The sequence below is a fragment of the Pelophylax lessonae genome, assembly GCF_965119305.1.
Source record: "Pelophylax lessonae genome assembly, chromosome: 4".
Taxonomy (NCBI): domain Eukaryota; kingdom Metazoa; phylum Chordata; class Amphibia; order Anura; family Ranidae; genus Pelophylax; species Pelophylax lessonae.
Genome location: NC_138771.1, coordinates 509,111,718 through 509,126,355, shown reverse-complemented (window position 1 = coordinate 509,126,355; position 14,638 = coordinate 509,111,718). Strand labels below are relative to the sequence as shown.

General features: G+C 43.1%; 1 protein-coding gene across 1 annotated transcript in view; it reads right to left on the bottom strand.

The window, feature by feature from the left end:
- AKR1B1 (aldo-keto reductase family 1 member B) overlaps positions 1-7,541 on the bottom strand; it is a 73,657-nt gene extending 66,116 nt beyond the window's left edge. Inside the window, exon 1 of the mRNA XM_082256648.1 lies at positions 7,384-7,541. Coding sequence (XP_082112774.1) covers positions 7,384-7,455 — 72 coding nt within the window. The 5' untranslated portion in view covers positions 7,456-7,541. The remainder of the gene's footprint in view (positions 1-7,383) is intronic.
- Between the last annotated feature and the right edge of the window lie 7,097 nt (positions 7,542-14,638).

The following is a 14,638-nucleotide window of genomic DNA, read 5'->3' as shown; positions in this document are numbered from 1 at the left end:
ATTGGGATGAAGACAAAGAGGGGCCCCCTGGGATGAGAGAAGAGAGGGACTCCTGGGATGAGAGCAGAGAGGGACCCTTGGGATGAGGACAGAGGAACCCCTGGGATGAGGACAGAGAGGGACCCAAGGGATGAGGAGAGAGAGGGACCCAAGAGTTGAGGACAGAGGGAGGGGGGCCTGGAATAAGGACAGAGAGGGACGCCTGGGGTGAGGACAGAGAGGGACCCTGGCATTAGAGCAGAGAGGGACCCCTGGGATGAGGACAGAGAGAGACCCCTGGGATGAGAGCATAGAGGGACCCCTGGGATGAGAGCAGAGAGGGACCCTGGGATGAGAGCAGAGAGGGGGCCCTGGGATGAGACCAAAGTGGGGGGTCCTGGGATGAGAGCAGAGAGGGGGTCCTGTGAAGAGAGCAGAGAGGGACCCCTGGGATGAGGACAGAGAGGGACAACTGGGATAAGGACAGAGAGGGACCCCTGGGATAAGGACAGAGAAGGACACCTGAGATGAGGACAGAGAGGGACACCTGAGATGAGGACAGAGAGGGACACCTGAGATGAGGACAGAGAGGGACCCCTGGGATTAGAGCAGAGAGGGACCCCTGGGATTAGAGCAGAGAGGGACCCCTGGAATGAGAGCATAGAGGGACCCCTGGGATGAGAGCAGAGAGGGGGCCCTGGGATGAGAGCAGAGAGGGGGCCCTGGGATGAGAGCAGAGAGGGGGTCCTGGGATAAGGACAGAAAGGGGGTCTTGGGATAAGGACAGAAAGGGGGTCTTGGGATGAGGACAGAGAGTAGATGGTGGCATCTCTTTGATTTGGGGAGAGGGGGTCAAGAGGATATGTGCTGGGGGGGGGTGCTTTTGGAGTAGAGAGGACTTGTGCTAGTAGGGGGGGGGGGTTGGTTTTAAATCCTTCCACACAACCCCCATCCCTGTACTAGCACAAGTCCTCGCCCCTCCAAAAGCACCCCCCTAGCACATATCCTCTTGCACCTCTCCCATCACTTCTGCATGTGTGCATCCTGGTTACCTGCCCACACCACCCTTCCTGCTTACTGTGTCCCCCTCCTCTATGATGCACATACCTTAGATAATCAGCATGGCTCTTGCAGTTTATTGCCCCTCCTTCCCGGCTCCTCCTCCTCCTGTCTGTGTACATCGGAGCCAAGGAGGAGGATCTTCAGTAAGCTCTCTGTATGGTGTGCAGGCTCAGGAGGGAGAGATACTGGTGTCGGCTGATACAGAGGGGCGATCGCTGTGTGAGGGAGCCATGGGCACCCCTCAAGAGATGCGGGGAAGGTGTCCTGAGTGCCCGACACTAGCGAGCCCCTGGCAGGCCAGTTACCGGAGCTCAGTGCTGGAACTTGTTCCGGCTCTGGGATTACCACAGATTCTCTGGCACAGAGGTACTCTTATAGGGCCCCCTACTGGCCCCCGGGCAGTGCCTGAGTGCACTAATGGTCAGTCCGCCCCTGATGACTCTTATATTGGTGTCAATGGAAAGACTGACTCTTATATCACTGTCAGTGGGAAGAATGACTTATATTAGTGTCAGTGGGTATAATGGCTCTTATATTGGTGTCAATGGGAAGAATGCTAATTAGATTGGTGGTCAGTGGGAAGAATGCTCTTTACATTTGTATCAGTGGGAAGAATGACTTATATTGATGTCAGTAGGAGAACATCCGGTGGATTACTGCGACGACCCAACCAGCAGGAGCAGGTACCTGACAAAGCCAAGTACCTGCCGCAACCCACCCCCCCCCCCAAAAAAGGGCCAAAAATAGAAGAGGAGGGAGAGAGGAGAGCATAAAGCAGAACTTCCCCTTAGGGTGAAGTCCCTCTAACATATGTGACAGTGGCAAGAATGCTCCTCACCTTGGTGGTCAGTAAAAAGAATGATCCTTATATTGGTGATCTGTGGAAAAAGTGCTTCTTGCAATTGTGACAGTGAGAGGATTGCTCCTTATATTGGTGGTCAGTGGGAAAAATGCTCCTTACACTGGGGGCTATTGGGTAAGTGCTCCTTACATTGGTGGTTAGCGGGAAGAATGCTCCTTACATTGGTGTCAGTGGAAAGAATGCATCCTCCTTTGGTGGTCAGTGGGAAGAATGTTCCCTACATTGATGGCCAGTTTCAAGTATGACCCCCTTGCAGACAGCTAAAAAGACCATTGGTGTCATTTTACTGACTCTGCCCAGCGATGTAAGTTCTGGAACCTACAGGTCAATCCCCTACCAACTTCTGGAAGAACTCCACAGAATTATGATCAGAAATAGAGAGTATATACAGGGGATAGGGATTGGTGGCAATGGATTGACAGATTGTACTTTATAGAGAGAATACACAAGCTAAAGCTGGCCATACATGGAACAGTTTTGTTAAACAGATAGAGGGTTGAAAAAAAAAAAAAAAATAATACAAATAATGTAGCTGCTGACTTTTAATACATAGACACTTACCTGTTCAGGGAGCCTGCAATGTCAATACCCCAGCCGATTTTAGAATCGGCTGCCGGGTGCTGCCGCCACCATTCTTCTAAGGGAAACCAGCAATGAAGCCTTTCTGCTTCACAGTCGGTTCCCTACTGTGCATGCGCAAAGCGCGCTGCGCATTCTCAAAGGCTCGCGGCGGGGGGAGGAGAAGGACAAAACTTCCGGTGGACGGCGCTGCGGCGATGTCACCCAGAAATGGTGAAGGGTACCTGTCAAAAACAGGTACCTGTTCCCCCTCCCTCCTGAAAGGTGCCAAATGTGCCACCGGAGGGGGGGGGAAGCAAATGAGCGGAAGTTCCTCTTTTAGGTGGAACTCCGCTTTAATTGACAGCATTTATTTCACACCTGCCTAAATTTTTTGCAAAGTACTGTATATTGTGTATAACACATAAGGAATAATGAAAAAAAAATAAAAAATTAGACACTCACAAAAACAATATATAATATATATATATATACATCTTTATAGTACAAAGTCCAGGGGATTGCTGCACATAAAATCCTTTATCTAGAAAAAAAGTCAGAATCAGAGAAACATGTCAGAAGTATTCCTCTGATATGCTTCTCTGATTTTTACTTTTTTCTAAATAAAAGATTTTATGTGCAGCAATCCCATGGACTTTGTACTATATATGGCCCGTGGGTGGCGTGATTGCTTTGCACTTAAAAAAATTGCTGTACACCTCATTTAGTTTTGAAATATATATATATATATATATATATATATATATATATATATATACACACATACATATACAATACAGAGAAAGAGAGAGAGAGAGAGATTTGATATATAAGAGAGAAGGCACACTGGCTAATCCATAGAGGATACAGTGGAGACCGTAGATATAGTGTGTAGAGAACACACAGATATAGAACACTATGGGGTGGATTTACTAAAGGCAAATAGACAGGAGCAACTATACTTGCAGAGTGCACAGAGCTTAGTATATAAGTAAAAGCTTAATTTGCAAAGAATACCCAATCACATGCAAAGAAAGAAAACCCCAAAAAACAGCATTTTTGCTTGCACATGATTGGATGATGGAAGTTAGAAGTTTCCTCTCATTTACTAAGCCCTGGAGCAACGACTCATGCAGATTTCACAATCAATGAGGTTGATTCATTAACAGTAAACATACCAGAGCTTAGTAAATGAGGGGAAGCTCTGCTCTCTTCCATCATCCAATCATGGAAAAGCAAAAAATGCTGTTTTTTTCTTTTTTTTTTTTATTCATTTTCCTTGCATGTGATTGGGTATTCTTTACAAAGTGAAGCTTTACCTCACTTACTAAGCTCTGGAGCAATTACACTTACACGTCAACACATGCACAGTCTATTTGCCTTTATTAAATCCCCCCCATGGATAAAAAACACAGACATAGAACACAGATATAGGAATGAGTGCAGATCATGTACATGGAGTATATATAGGAATGAGTGCAGACCATGTACATGGAGTATATATAGGAATGAGTGCAGATCATATACATGGAGTATATATAGGAATGAGTGCAGATCATATACATGGAGTATATATAGGAATGAGTGCAGATCATATACATGGAGTATAAGTCATTAGTCAATCATTAGCAACAGGAGTCGTCCCGGAAGATTGGAAATTGGCAAATGTCGTGCCCATTCACAAGAAAGGTAGTAGGGAGGAATCGAGCAACTATAGACCAGTGAGTCTGACATTAATAGTAGGCAAATTAATGGAAACCCTATTAAAGGATAGGATTGTGGAACATCTTAAATCCCATGGATTGCAAGATGAAAAACAACATGGGTTTACTTCAGGGAGATCATGTCAAACAAATCTTATAGACTTTTTTGACTGGGTGACTAAAATAATAGACGGTGGAGGTGCAGTAGACATTGCATATCTAGATTTTAGTAAGGCTTTTGACACTGTCCCACATAGAAGACTTATCAATAAACTGCAGTCATTGAGCATGGACTCCCATATTGTTGAGTGGATTAGGCAGTGGCTGAGTGACAGACAACAGAGGGTTGTAGTCAATGGAGAACATTCAGAACAAGGTCATGTTACCAGTGGGGTACCTCAGGGATCTGTACTGGGACCAATTTTGTTTAATATCTTCATAAGTGATATTGCAAAAGGCCTCGATGGTAAGGTTTGTCTTTTTGCTGATGACACAAAGATATGTAACAGGGTTGATGTTCCTGGAGGGAAAAGCCAAATGGAAAAGGATTTAGGAAAACTAGAAAAATGGTCAGAACTCTGGCAACTGAAATTTAATGTGGATAAGTGCAAGATAATGCACCTGGGACGTAAAAACCCAAGGGCAGAATATAGAATATTTGACACAGTCCTGACCTCAGTATCTGAGGAAAGGGATTTAGGAGTAATTATTTCAGAAGACTTAAAGGTGGGAAGACAATGTAATAGAGCAGCACGAAATGCCAGCAGAATGCTTGGATGTATAGGGAGAGGTATAAGCAGTAGAAAGAGAGAAGTGCTTATGCCGCTGTACAGAACACTGGTGAGACCTCACTTGGAGTATTGTGCGCAGTACTGGAGGCCATATCTCCAGAAGGATATAGATACTCTAGAGAGAGTTCAGAGAAGAGCTACTAAACTAGTACATGGATTGCAGGAAAAAACTTACCAGGAAAGGTTAAAGGACCTTAACATGTATAGCTTGGAAGAAAGAAGAGACAGAGGGGATATGATAGAAACTTTTAAATACATAAAGGGAATCCACTCGGTAAAGGAGGAGAGCATATTTAAAAGAAGAAAAACTACCACAAGAGGACACAGTTTTAAATTAGAGGGGCAAAGGTTTAAAAGTAATATGAGGAAGTATTACTTTACTGAGAGAGTAGTGGATGCATGGAATAACCTTCCTGCAGAAGTGGTAGCTGCAAATACAGTGAAGGAGTTTAAGCATGCATGGGATAGGCATAAGGCTATCCTTCATATAAGATAGGGCCAGGGACTATTCATAGGATTCAGATATATTGGGCAGACTAGATGGGCCAAAGGGTTCTTATCTGCCGACACATTCTATATGTTTCTATATCATATACATGGAGTATATATAGGAATGGGTGCAGATCATATACATGGAGTATATATAGGAATGAGTGCAGATCATATACATGGAGTATATATAGGAATGAGTGCAGGTCATGTACATGGAGTATATATAGGAATGAGTGCAGACCATATACATGGAGTATATATAGGAATGAGTGCAGATCATATACATGGAGTATATATAGGAATGAGTGCAGATCATATACATGGAGTATATATAGGAATGAGTGCAGATCATATACATGGAGTATATATAGGAATGAGTGCAGATCATATACATGGAGTATATATAGGAATGAGTGCAGATCATATACATGGAGTATATATAGGAATGAGTGCAGATCATATACATGGAGTATATATAGGAATGAGTGCAGATCATGTACATGGAGTATATATAGGAATGAGTGCAGATCATATACATGGAGTATATATAGGAATGAGTGCAGATCATATACATGGAGTATATATAGGAATGAGTGCAGATCATGTACATGGAGTATATATAGGAATGAGTGCAGATCATATACATGGAGTGTATATAGGAATGAGTGCAGATCATATACATGGAGTATATATAGGAATGAGTGCAGATCATATACATGGAGTATATATAGGAATGAGTGCAGATCATATACATGGAGTATATATAGGAATGAGTGCAGATCATGTACATGGAGTATATATAGGAATGAGTGCAGATCATATACATGGAGTATATATAGGAATGAGTGCAGATCATGTACATGGAGTATATATAGGAATGAGTGCAGATCATATACATGGAGTGTATATAGGAATGAGTGCAGATCATATACATGGAGTATATATAGGAATGAGTGCAGATCATATACATGGAGTATATATAGGAATGAGTGCAGATCATATACATGGAGTATATATAGGAATGAGTGCAGATCATATACATGGAGTATATATAGGAATGAGTGCAGATCATATACATGGAGTATATATAGGAATGAGTGCAGACCATATACATGGAGTATATATAGGAATGAGTGCAGATCATGTACATGGAGTATATATAGGAATGAGTGCAGATCATATACATGGAGTGTATATAGGAATGAGTGCAGATCATATACATGGAGTATATATAGGAATGAGTGCAGACCATATACATGGAGTATATATAGGAATGAGTGCAGATCATATACATGGAGTATATATAGGAATGAGTGCAGATCATATACATGGAGTGTATATAGGAATGAGTGCAGATCATATACATGGAGTATATATAGGAATGAGTGCAGACCATATACATGGAGTATATATAGGAATGAGTGCAGATCATATACATGGAGTATATATAGGAATGAGTGCAGATCATATACATGGAGTATATATAGGAATGAGTGCAGATCATATACATGGAGTATATATAGGAATGAGTGCAGATCATGTACATGGAGTATATATAGGAATGAGTGCAGATCATATACATGGAGTATATATAGGAATGAGTGCAGATCATATACATGGAGTATATATAGGAATGAGTGCAGATCATATACATGGAGTATATATAGGAAGTGAAGTATGAAGGGCAGGCAGGGCAGACATTGCAGAATTTGGGCCCAGCAATGCCATGCTTCACAGGAATTTATTCAACTAACAATAGTATTAAAAACAAAAAAAGTTTTTCTGAGCCCATTGAGAGATGTGTGTGTGATATGGGGGCACTCATTCATTTTAAATAGGAGTTATAGAGGCGGGGGGCCCTATGAAACACAGGCAGGGGGAGGGGGGACAGGACAGGGTGGCACACAAGCCCAGAATAGCCCGGGGCGGCCCTCACCTTCCACGTGCCCAGGCCCAGAATGGGCATCTTGGCCCCGGTGTACAGCTCTACAAACAGCGGTCCCTTCATTTCTTCTGCAGCTCTCGCCGATGACTGACTGCTCAAGCTGCCTCCGCTCTCTGCTAAAACCAGCCGCTGGAAAGATTCCTATTGGCGGAGGATGAGAGGGAGCTGACGCTGATTGGAGGCAGTGTGAGGTGGGAGGGAACATGGCCTTTCCTTCAGGCGGGATGGTTGTGACTGCCTCACACGACTTTAACCCGTGCTGTGCCAGCTGTGTGCACACTGTGCAGCGTGTGACTTCCCTGTAGCTGCCATTACGCAAAGCCTGTTGTCCCCACAATTTTTTTGTCTTGGGGACAACTTTTCCGGGGAGAAAAAAGCCTGCTCAGGCTTTCAGCAGCGCCCTGATAGGCTGAGCCCGGCATCTGGATGGATGTTGTCGGCATCTCTCCAGAGTCTGGAGCCAGCAGACAGGATTTAGCTTGCTTTCGGCTGAATCTGGGTCACAGAAATAAATGCACTCCTGTGAGCCAGAAGAGAAGTATGACCAAAAAAGCTTTGCCCATAATTTTCTTTCAAACACTTAACCTCTGGAAGATTTTCCCCCCTTCCTGACCAGGCCATTATTTTGCAATATGGCACCACGGTAATTTAACTGACAATTGCGCAGTTGTGCGACACTGTACTCAAATAAAATGCATGTCCTTTATTACCCCACAAATAGAGCTTTCTTTTGGTGGTATTTGATCAGATACACACTGCCCAAAAAAATAAAGGAACACTTTGAAAACACATCAGATCTCAATGGGGAAAAATCTCATGCTGGATATCTATACTGATATGGACTGGGTAATGTTAGGAAGGAAAGGATGCCACATCGTTTGATGGAAATGAAAATGATCAATCTACAGAGGGCTGAATCCAAAGATACCCCAAAAATCAAAGTGAAAAAATGACGCAGCAGGCTAGTCCATATTGCTGAAATTTCATTGCAGAAACTCAAAATGGTACTCAGTAGTTTGTATGGCCCCACGTGCTTGTATGCATGGCTGACAACGTCGGGGCATGCTCCTAATGAGATGATGGATGGTGTCCTGGGGTATTTCCTCCCAGATCTGGACCAGGGTATCACTGAGCTCCTGAACAGACTGAGGTGCAACCTGGCGGCATCGGATGTACCCAAACATAATGTCCCATAGGTATTCTATTGGATTTAGGTCAGTTGAGTGTGGGGGCCATTTAATGGTATCAATTCCTTCATCCACCAGGAACTGGCTGCATACTCTCCCCACATAATGCTGGGCAATATCGTACACCAGGAGGAACCCACTGCACCAGCGTAGGGTTTGACAATGGGTCCAAGGATTTTGTCCTGATTCCTAATATCAGTCAGAATACCATTGTCTAGGCTGAGGAGGTCCATGCATCCCTCCATGGATATGCCTCCTCCGGCCATCACTGACCCACCACCAAACCAGTCAAGCTGAAAGATGAAACTGGCAGCATGATGTTCTCCACGGCTTTTCCAGACCCTTTCATCTCTGTCACATGTGCTCAGGGTGAACCTGCTCTCATCTGTGAAAAGCACAGGGCGCCAGTGGCGAACCTGCCAATTCTGGTGTTCAAGGGCAAATGCCAATCAAACTCCACAGTATGGAGCACTGAGCACAGGGCCCACTAGAGGACATCAGGCCACCCTCATGAAGTCTGTTTCTGATTGTTTGGTCAGAGACATTTACACCAGTGGCCTGCTGGAGGTCATTTTGTAGGGCTCTGGCAGTGCTTATCCGGTTCCTCCTTGCACAAAGGAACAGATACTGATCATACTGATGGATTAAGGACCTTCTATGTCCATGTCTAGGTCTCCTAGAGTAACTGCCTGTCTCCTCGAATCTCCTCCACGCTCTTGAGACTGTGCTGGGAGACACAACAAACCTTTTACAATGGCACATATTAATGTGCATCTTGGTCACCATCCATGTGCCATCCTGGAGGAGTTGGACTGCATGTGCAACCTCTATAGCAGGGTTTCTCAACCAGGGTTCCATGGAATCCTGGGGTTCCTCCAAAGGTTACTAAGGGTTCCTTAACCTTCCTAGCGGTATTCCCGAGCGCGGCTCGGGGTTAAATTTCAGAGCCAAAAGCGGTAACCCCGAGCCACACTCGGGGTACGGCCAGAAGCATAGCTGGATCCTGTAAAAGAGGTTTCTTACCTTGTCACCGGGATCCAGCGATGTGTCCGGCGGTGTCTAGCGGCGGTTCTTCCTCCCGATCGTCTCCGTGCCCCGGCTTCCGTCTCCTGCGACGTGACGTTCGCAGGGGGGTGGAACCGGCGGCAAATTCAAATGTAAAAACACACCAAACACACTGATACCATTCAAAATAAAAAAAGATCACATTAGTTTGCCCCCCGTGCCCTTTCCTGCAGTTTTACTGTACTTTTTATGTAAATATATATATATATATACGTAATTCGTGTGAATGAGCAGCCCAAACCAACTGTATACATTATATATATATATATATGTATATATATATATATATACGTATATATATATATATATATATATATATATATATATATATATATATATATGTATACATAATATATGTATACATACATATATATATATATATATATATATAATATATATAATAAATGTATACAGTTGGTTTGGGCTGCTCATTCACAAGAATTACATGCAAAATAATGGTACCGCTTTCAGCACCTAAAATCCAAAAGAATCATACCGCCAGGGAGGTTAAGTAATGAGCAGTTTCTGCCTCTCAAATATGTTCTCACTGACACCATAATCTTTTTAGCTATCTGTAAGAAGGTTATGGGAATGGCAGGCAGGATGTGACTATTTAACAGAATAATTTAACCCTTATAATAACTTAATAATAATTAAATAAATAAATAAATAAAGAAACACCAGACAATGCTTGGACATAAGTCCCCGTTCACACTGGGTCGCCGTAGGTCGCCTTCCATAGGGAAGCTGCGGACCCGTTCTAATAGGAGCGACACAAGTCGCTCCGACTTAGAAAAAGGGTCCGGAGCTTCTTTGGGGCGACCCGGAGCGACCGTCATAGACTTCAATGTTATGAAGTCCGTGCCGGCCGCTCCGAGGTCGCGGGGCGAGCAGCGCGCCGCGACCTCGGAGGTCGCCCCGGGAAGTAGCGTCGCTGCTATGTGAACGGGGCCTAAGGCTGCTTTAATTATTGGCTTTTAAACATACATAAATAAAAACTTCAGGTTTTATTTATATTTACATCTTCAGGTCACATAAACACAACCTAGCCACTACGGCTCAGGTTGACAAATACAACTTAGGGCTCTTTCACACGGCCACTCCGTGTGTCCGCAAATCATCCTATTTTTTTGCGGATGATTTACGGACATAATGTAAGTCTATGGCATTGCGGATGTCAGCGGAATACCATCCGCTGACATCCCATTTTCTTTCTTTCAGTTCTGTTCCGTTTTTTGGAACGGAACAGAACCCTATTTTTTCGTCCATTCAAAAAACGGAAAGGAAGGAAAATCGGATGTCAGCGGTGTCACCCGCTGGCATCCGCAATGCCATAGACTTACATTATGTCCGCATATCATCCGCAAACGGATGGGATGATATGCGGACTTACGGAGCGGATGACACAAATGTCATCCGCTCCATGAAAAAAAAAAAAAAAGTCCCGCAGCGGAGCTTTCACACGGAGCGGCCGTGTCAAAGAGCCCTTAAACTTTCATAGCCATTATCCAACTTCCTTAAACAAGGAAACACACTTGAAATTGCGTCCCCCCTAGCACCAGAGCTGGGGCGACAGTATTAGCCAATAACTAATAACTGTCCGCGACGACCAAAGAAAAGGGGTGGGAGGGGGAACAAAGTTGATGAGTTCTTGAGAAGAAGTGACCCGGAGCTCCACGGCCACTTGTTTAAATAGCCCTTCTGGAGCCAGCCAGAACCAGTTTACTTGGAAAGAGTGGGATATTTGAGCAGGAGCGACGCTCCATGCGCTAAACTGCCCAGAAACAGCTGATAAAAGAGCGGGAACAGCTGATTCATACTAAAATCTGCCCAGATACCGCATCATTTTTAGGCGGGAAGCTCAAAATCCTGACCTGGGTCAAAAGTTCAGCTGCTTACCTGATAAAATCTAGTTACCTAAGCCTAACTAACTGACTATTACCCATTAAGACTTCCATTAGATCCCCCCTTACCGCCATCCCATAAAGAAATGGGGGCTAGTAGAGCACCCCTTTCTTTTCATTCTTCCCAATGACCACAAGTGTAAGGAGCATTCTTTCAACTGACCATCACACTAATGTACCGTGAGTTGTATATATAGTCATTTTTAGCAGAGTTCCCTGAGACTGGAAAGTTAGTTCAAGGATTCCTCTGTGTCGAAAAGGAAAGGCTGCTCTATAGGGTCCAGGTATCGCCTCATGCTATGAGTAGTGTCACTAACCCTAGGCAAATGTAAAACTAGTGAAAAACAGTCAGAAAAAATGAGTAGGGGGAAAACATTTCAGTGGCCTCCACCTGTAAAACCATTCCTGTTTTTTTTTTTTTTTTGGGGGGGGGGGGTCTCATCGTTGCCCATCTAGTGCACCTGTTGGTAATTTCATTAACACCAAAGTAGCTGAAACTGATTAACAACCCCCTCAGCTACTTAAAGCGGTAGTATCATCGATTTTACAACTTTGCAGTATCCTAATGACATGTGTCAGTATTTTATTACGCACCTTTTAGCATGCTTGTCACTGCAGCCATTCTCCTTCGATTTAGATCGGTGCTGTCATCTACGTCACTCGCGCATGCTCATTGTTATATTTTTTTCCGGCAAAATAATTAGCTTGCCGGAATATTTCACTGTCTATTGCGGGTCTGCGTCATTTCCTCTCCTAGACGTCAGCCCCATGCTCCCGCGAGACTACGACTTTCCCCCATTATTAGATCGCGGAGAAGGGGGGGGGGGAGCAATTGTGCATAAGGAATATGTTGGACAGCCTCCTATTGGCTGTCCAAATCGTGAATGAAACCAAAACGAGGCTTGGTTTCGGCGTTTACTGCACATGCGCGGGATTTCGGGAATAATACTCGTACTGTGGGCGGAAAGACAGCAGCGTTCCGCAGGAAAAAATCACAGTAAGGATGGCGGCGCTGTACTATGAAGAAATCCGAACATATAATATAAAATAATACAGGTTAGCAAAACGAGCAATTGATTGCTTTCACTAAATTGGATTGAAAATGACATGTTACTGGTGTTGATGTTTTTAAATGCTATACTATGAATGAGTTTACTACCGCTTTAACTGACCACATCAGTATCCCAGGAGTTTAATTGACTTGATGTTGTACTCTGAATAAAAAGCGTTCCTTTAATTTTTTTGAGAAGTGTATTTATTTGATCACTATAAACAAAAAAAAGACAGACAATTAAAAAAACAAAAAAAAAAAAAAAACAACATTTTATACTTTCTGCTCTGAAACACATCCAATAAAAAAATTGAAAAAAAAAAATCAAATTTCTTCATGAATTTATGCTAATATGAATTTAGCTACATATTCTTTAGAAGAAAAATCCCAATAAGCGTTTATTGATTGGTTTGTGCAAAAGTTATAGGGGGTTATTTACTAAGACTGGAGAGTGCACAATCTGGTGAAATTCTGCATAGAAACCAATCATCAGCTTCCAGGTTTTATTGCCAAAGCCTAATTGAACAAGCTGAAGTTAGAAGCGTATTTATTACTACGGTATACACAGCTGCACCAGATTCTGAGTGCACCAGTTTTAGTAAATCTCCGTCATAGAGTCTACAAACTATAGGATTTTTTTTTTATTTATTTTCTACTTGTAATGGCAGCGATAAGCAACTTATAATGGGATTGCGATATTGCGGTGGACATTCTGACACTGACACTTTTTGGGAACCAGTGACACCAATACAATGATCAGTGCTAAAAATAAGCACTGTCACTGTACTAATGACACTGGCTGGAAAGGGGTTAACATAAGGGGCGATCAAAGGGTTAACTGTGTGCCTGACCAGTGTTTTTTTTAATCTGCGGGAGGTGCTTTTACTAGGGGAAGACATGGATCCTCGTCCCTGCTTTGCAGAGATACAGGATCCATGCCTTTTCCCTCCTGTCAGAACTGCGATCTGCCTTGTTTACATAGACAAATTGCAGTTCTGTCTCTGTGGCTGGTGATCAGCGGGTGCTGGTGGACATCGAGTCCGGAGTACCTACTGATCGATCCCCTGCTGTGTGTAATCACATCGAGAGCGAGCCAGCAGCGGCGAGCATTAGCGCCCCCTAGACCCGGAAGTGCAGGATTGCGTATATATACGTGATCCTGCGCCAGGGCCGGAGTGGGACTTATTTTCAGCCCTGGAGATTCATGCCTTAGACCGGCTCACTTTATTTCACGACTGACTATATTAAAATAATGTAATTAAAACCTCAGAATATAAGTTTGCAATGGCGCACTGTTTATGCTTATTGCGATTTTTTTTTACCAAAAATATGTAGCAGAAAACAAATTGGCCTAAAATGTTAAAAAAATTTAGATTTTTTTTAATTTTTTTTTTTGAGAATATTATATAGCAGAATGTGAAAAATATTGTTTTTTTTTCTTTAAAAAATGTCGCTTATTTTTTGTTTATAGCGCAAAAAATAAAAATCGCACAGGTGATCAAATACCACCAAAAGAAAGCTCTATTTGTGGGAAAAAAAGGACATCAATTTTATTTGGGTACAGCGTTCGCACGACTGCACAATTGTCCATTAAAGTAACGCAGTGCCGAATCGCAAAATATGGCCTGGTCATTAAGGGGGGAAATCTTCTGGTCCAGATGTGGTTAACTGATGTCGTTTTAATAAAATGGCGCATTATAAAGATGGGTCTTATTACACTTATAAGCCGTGCTGCGCCTGTTTTTATATATGGCTCAACGACAATTGAAAAAAGCCTCTATTTGAAATAAAGCTCCACTCAATGGTCTCTCCTCTGAGGAATAATGTGTACATTTGCATTATCCCACAAAATTTTTATAAAAATATATGAATCATATATTTTTCATATATTTTTATTAAAATTTTGTGGGATAATGCAAACGTACACATTATTCCTCAGAGGAGAGACCATTGAGTGGAGCTTTTTTTCACATAGAGGGCGAGGCTATATGAATATGACTACTCACAAGAAACAGGGCATCTGAAGAGGGGAGAAAGGA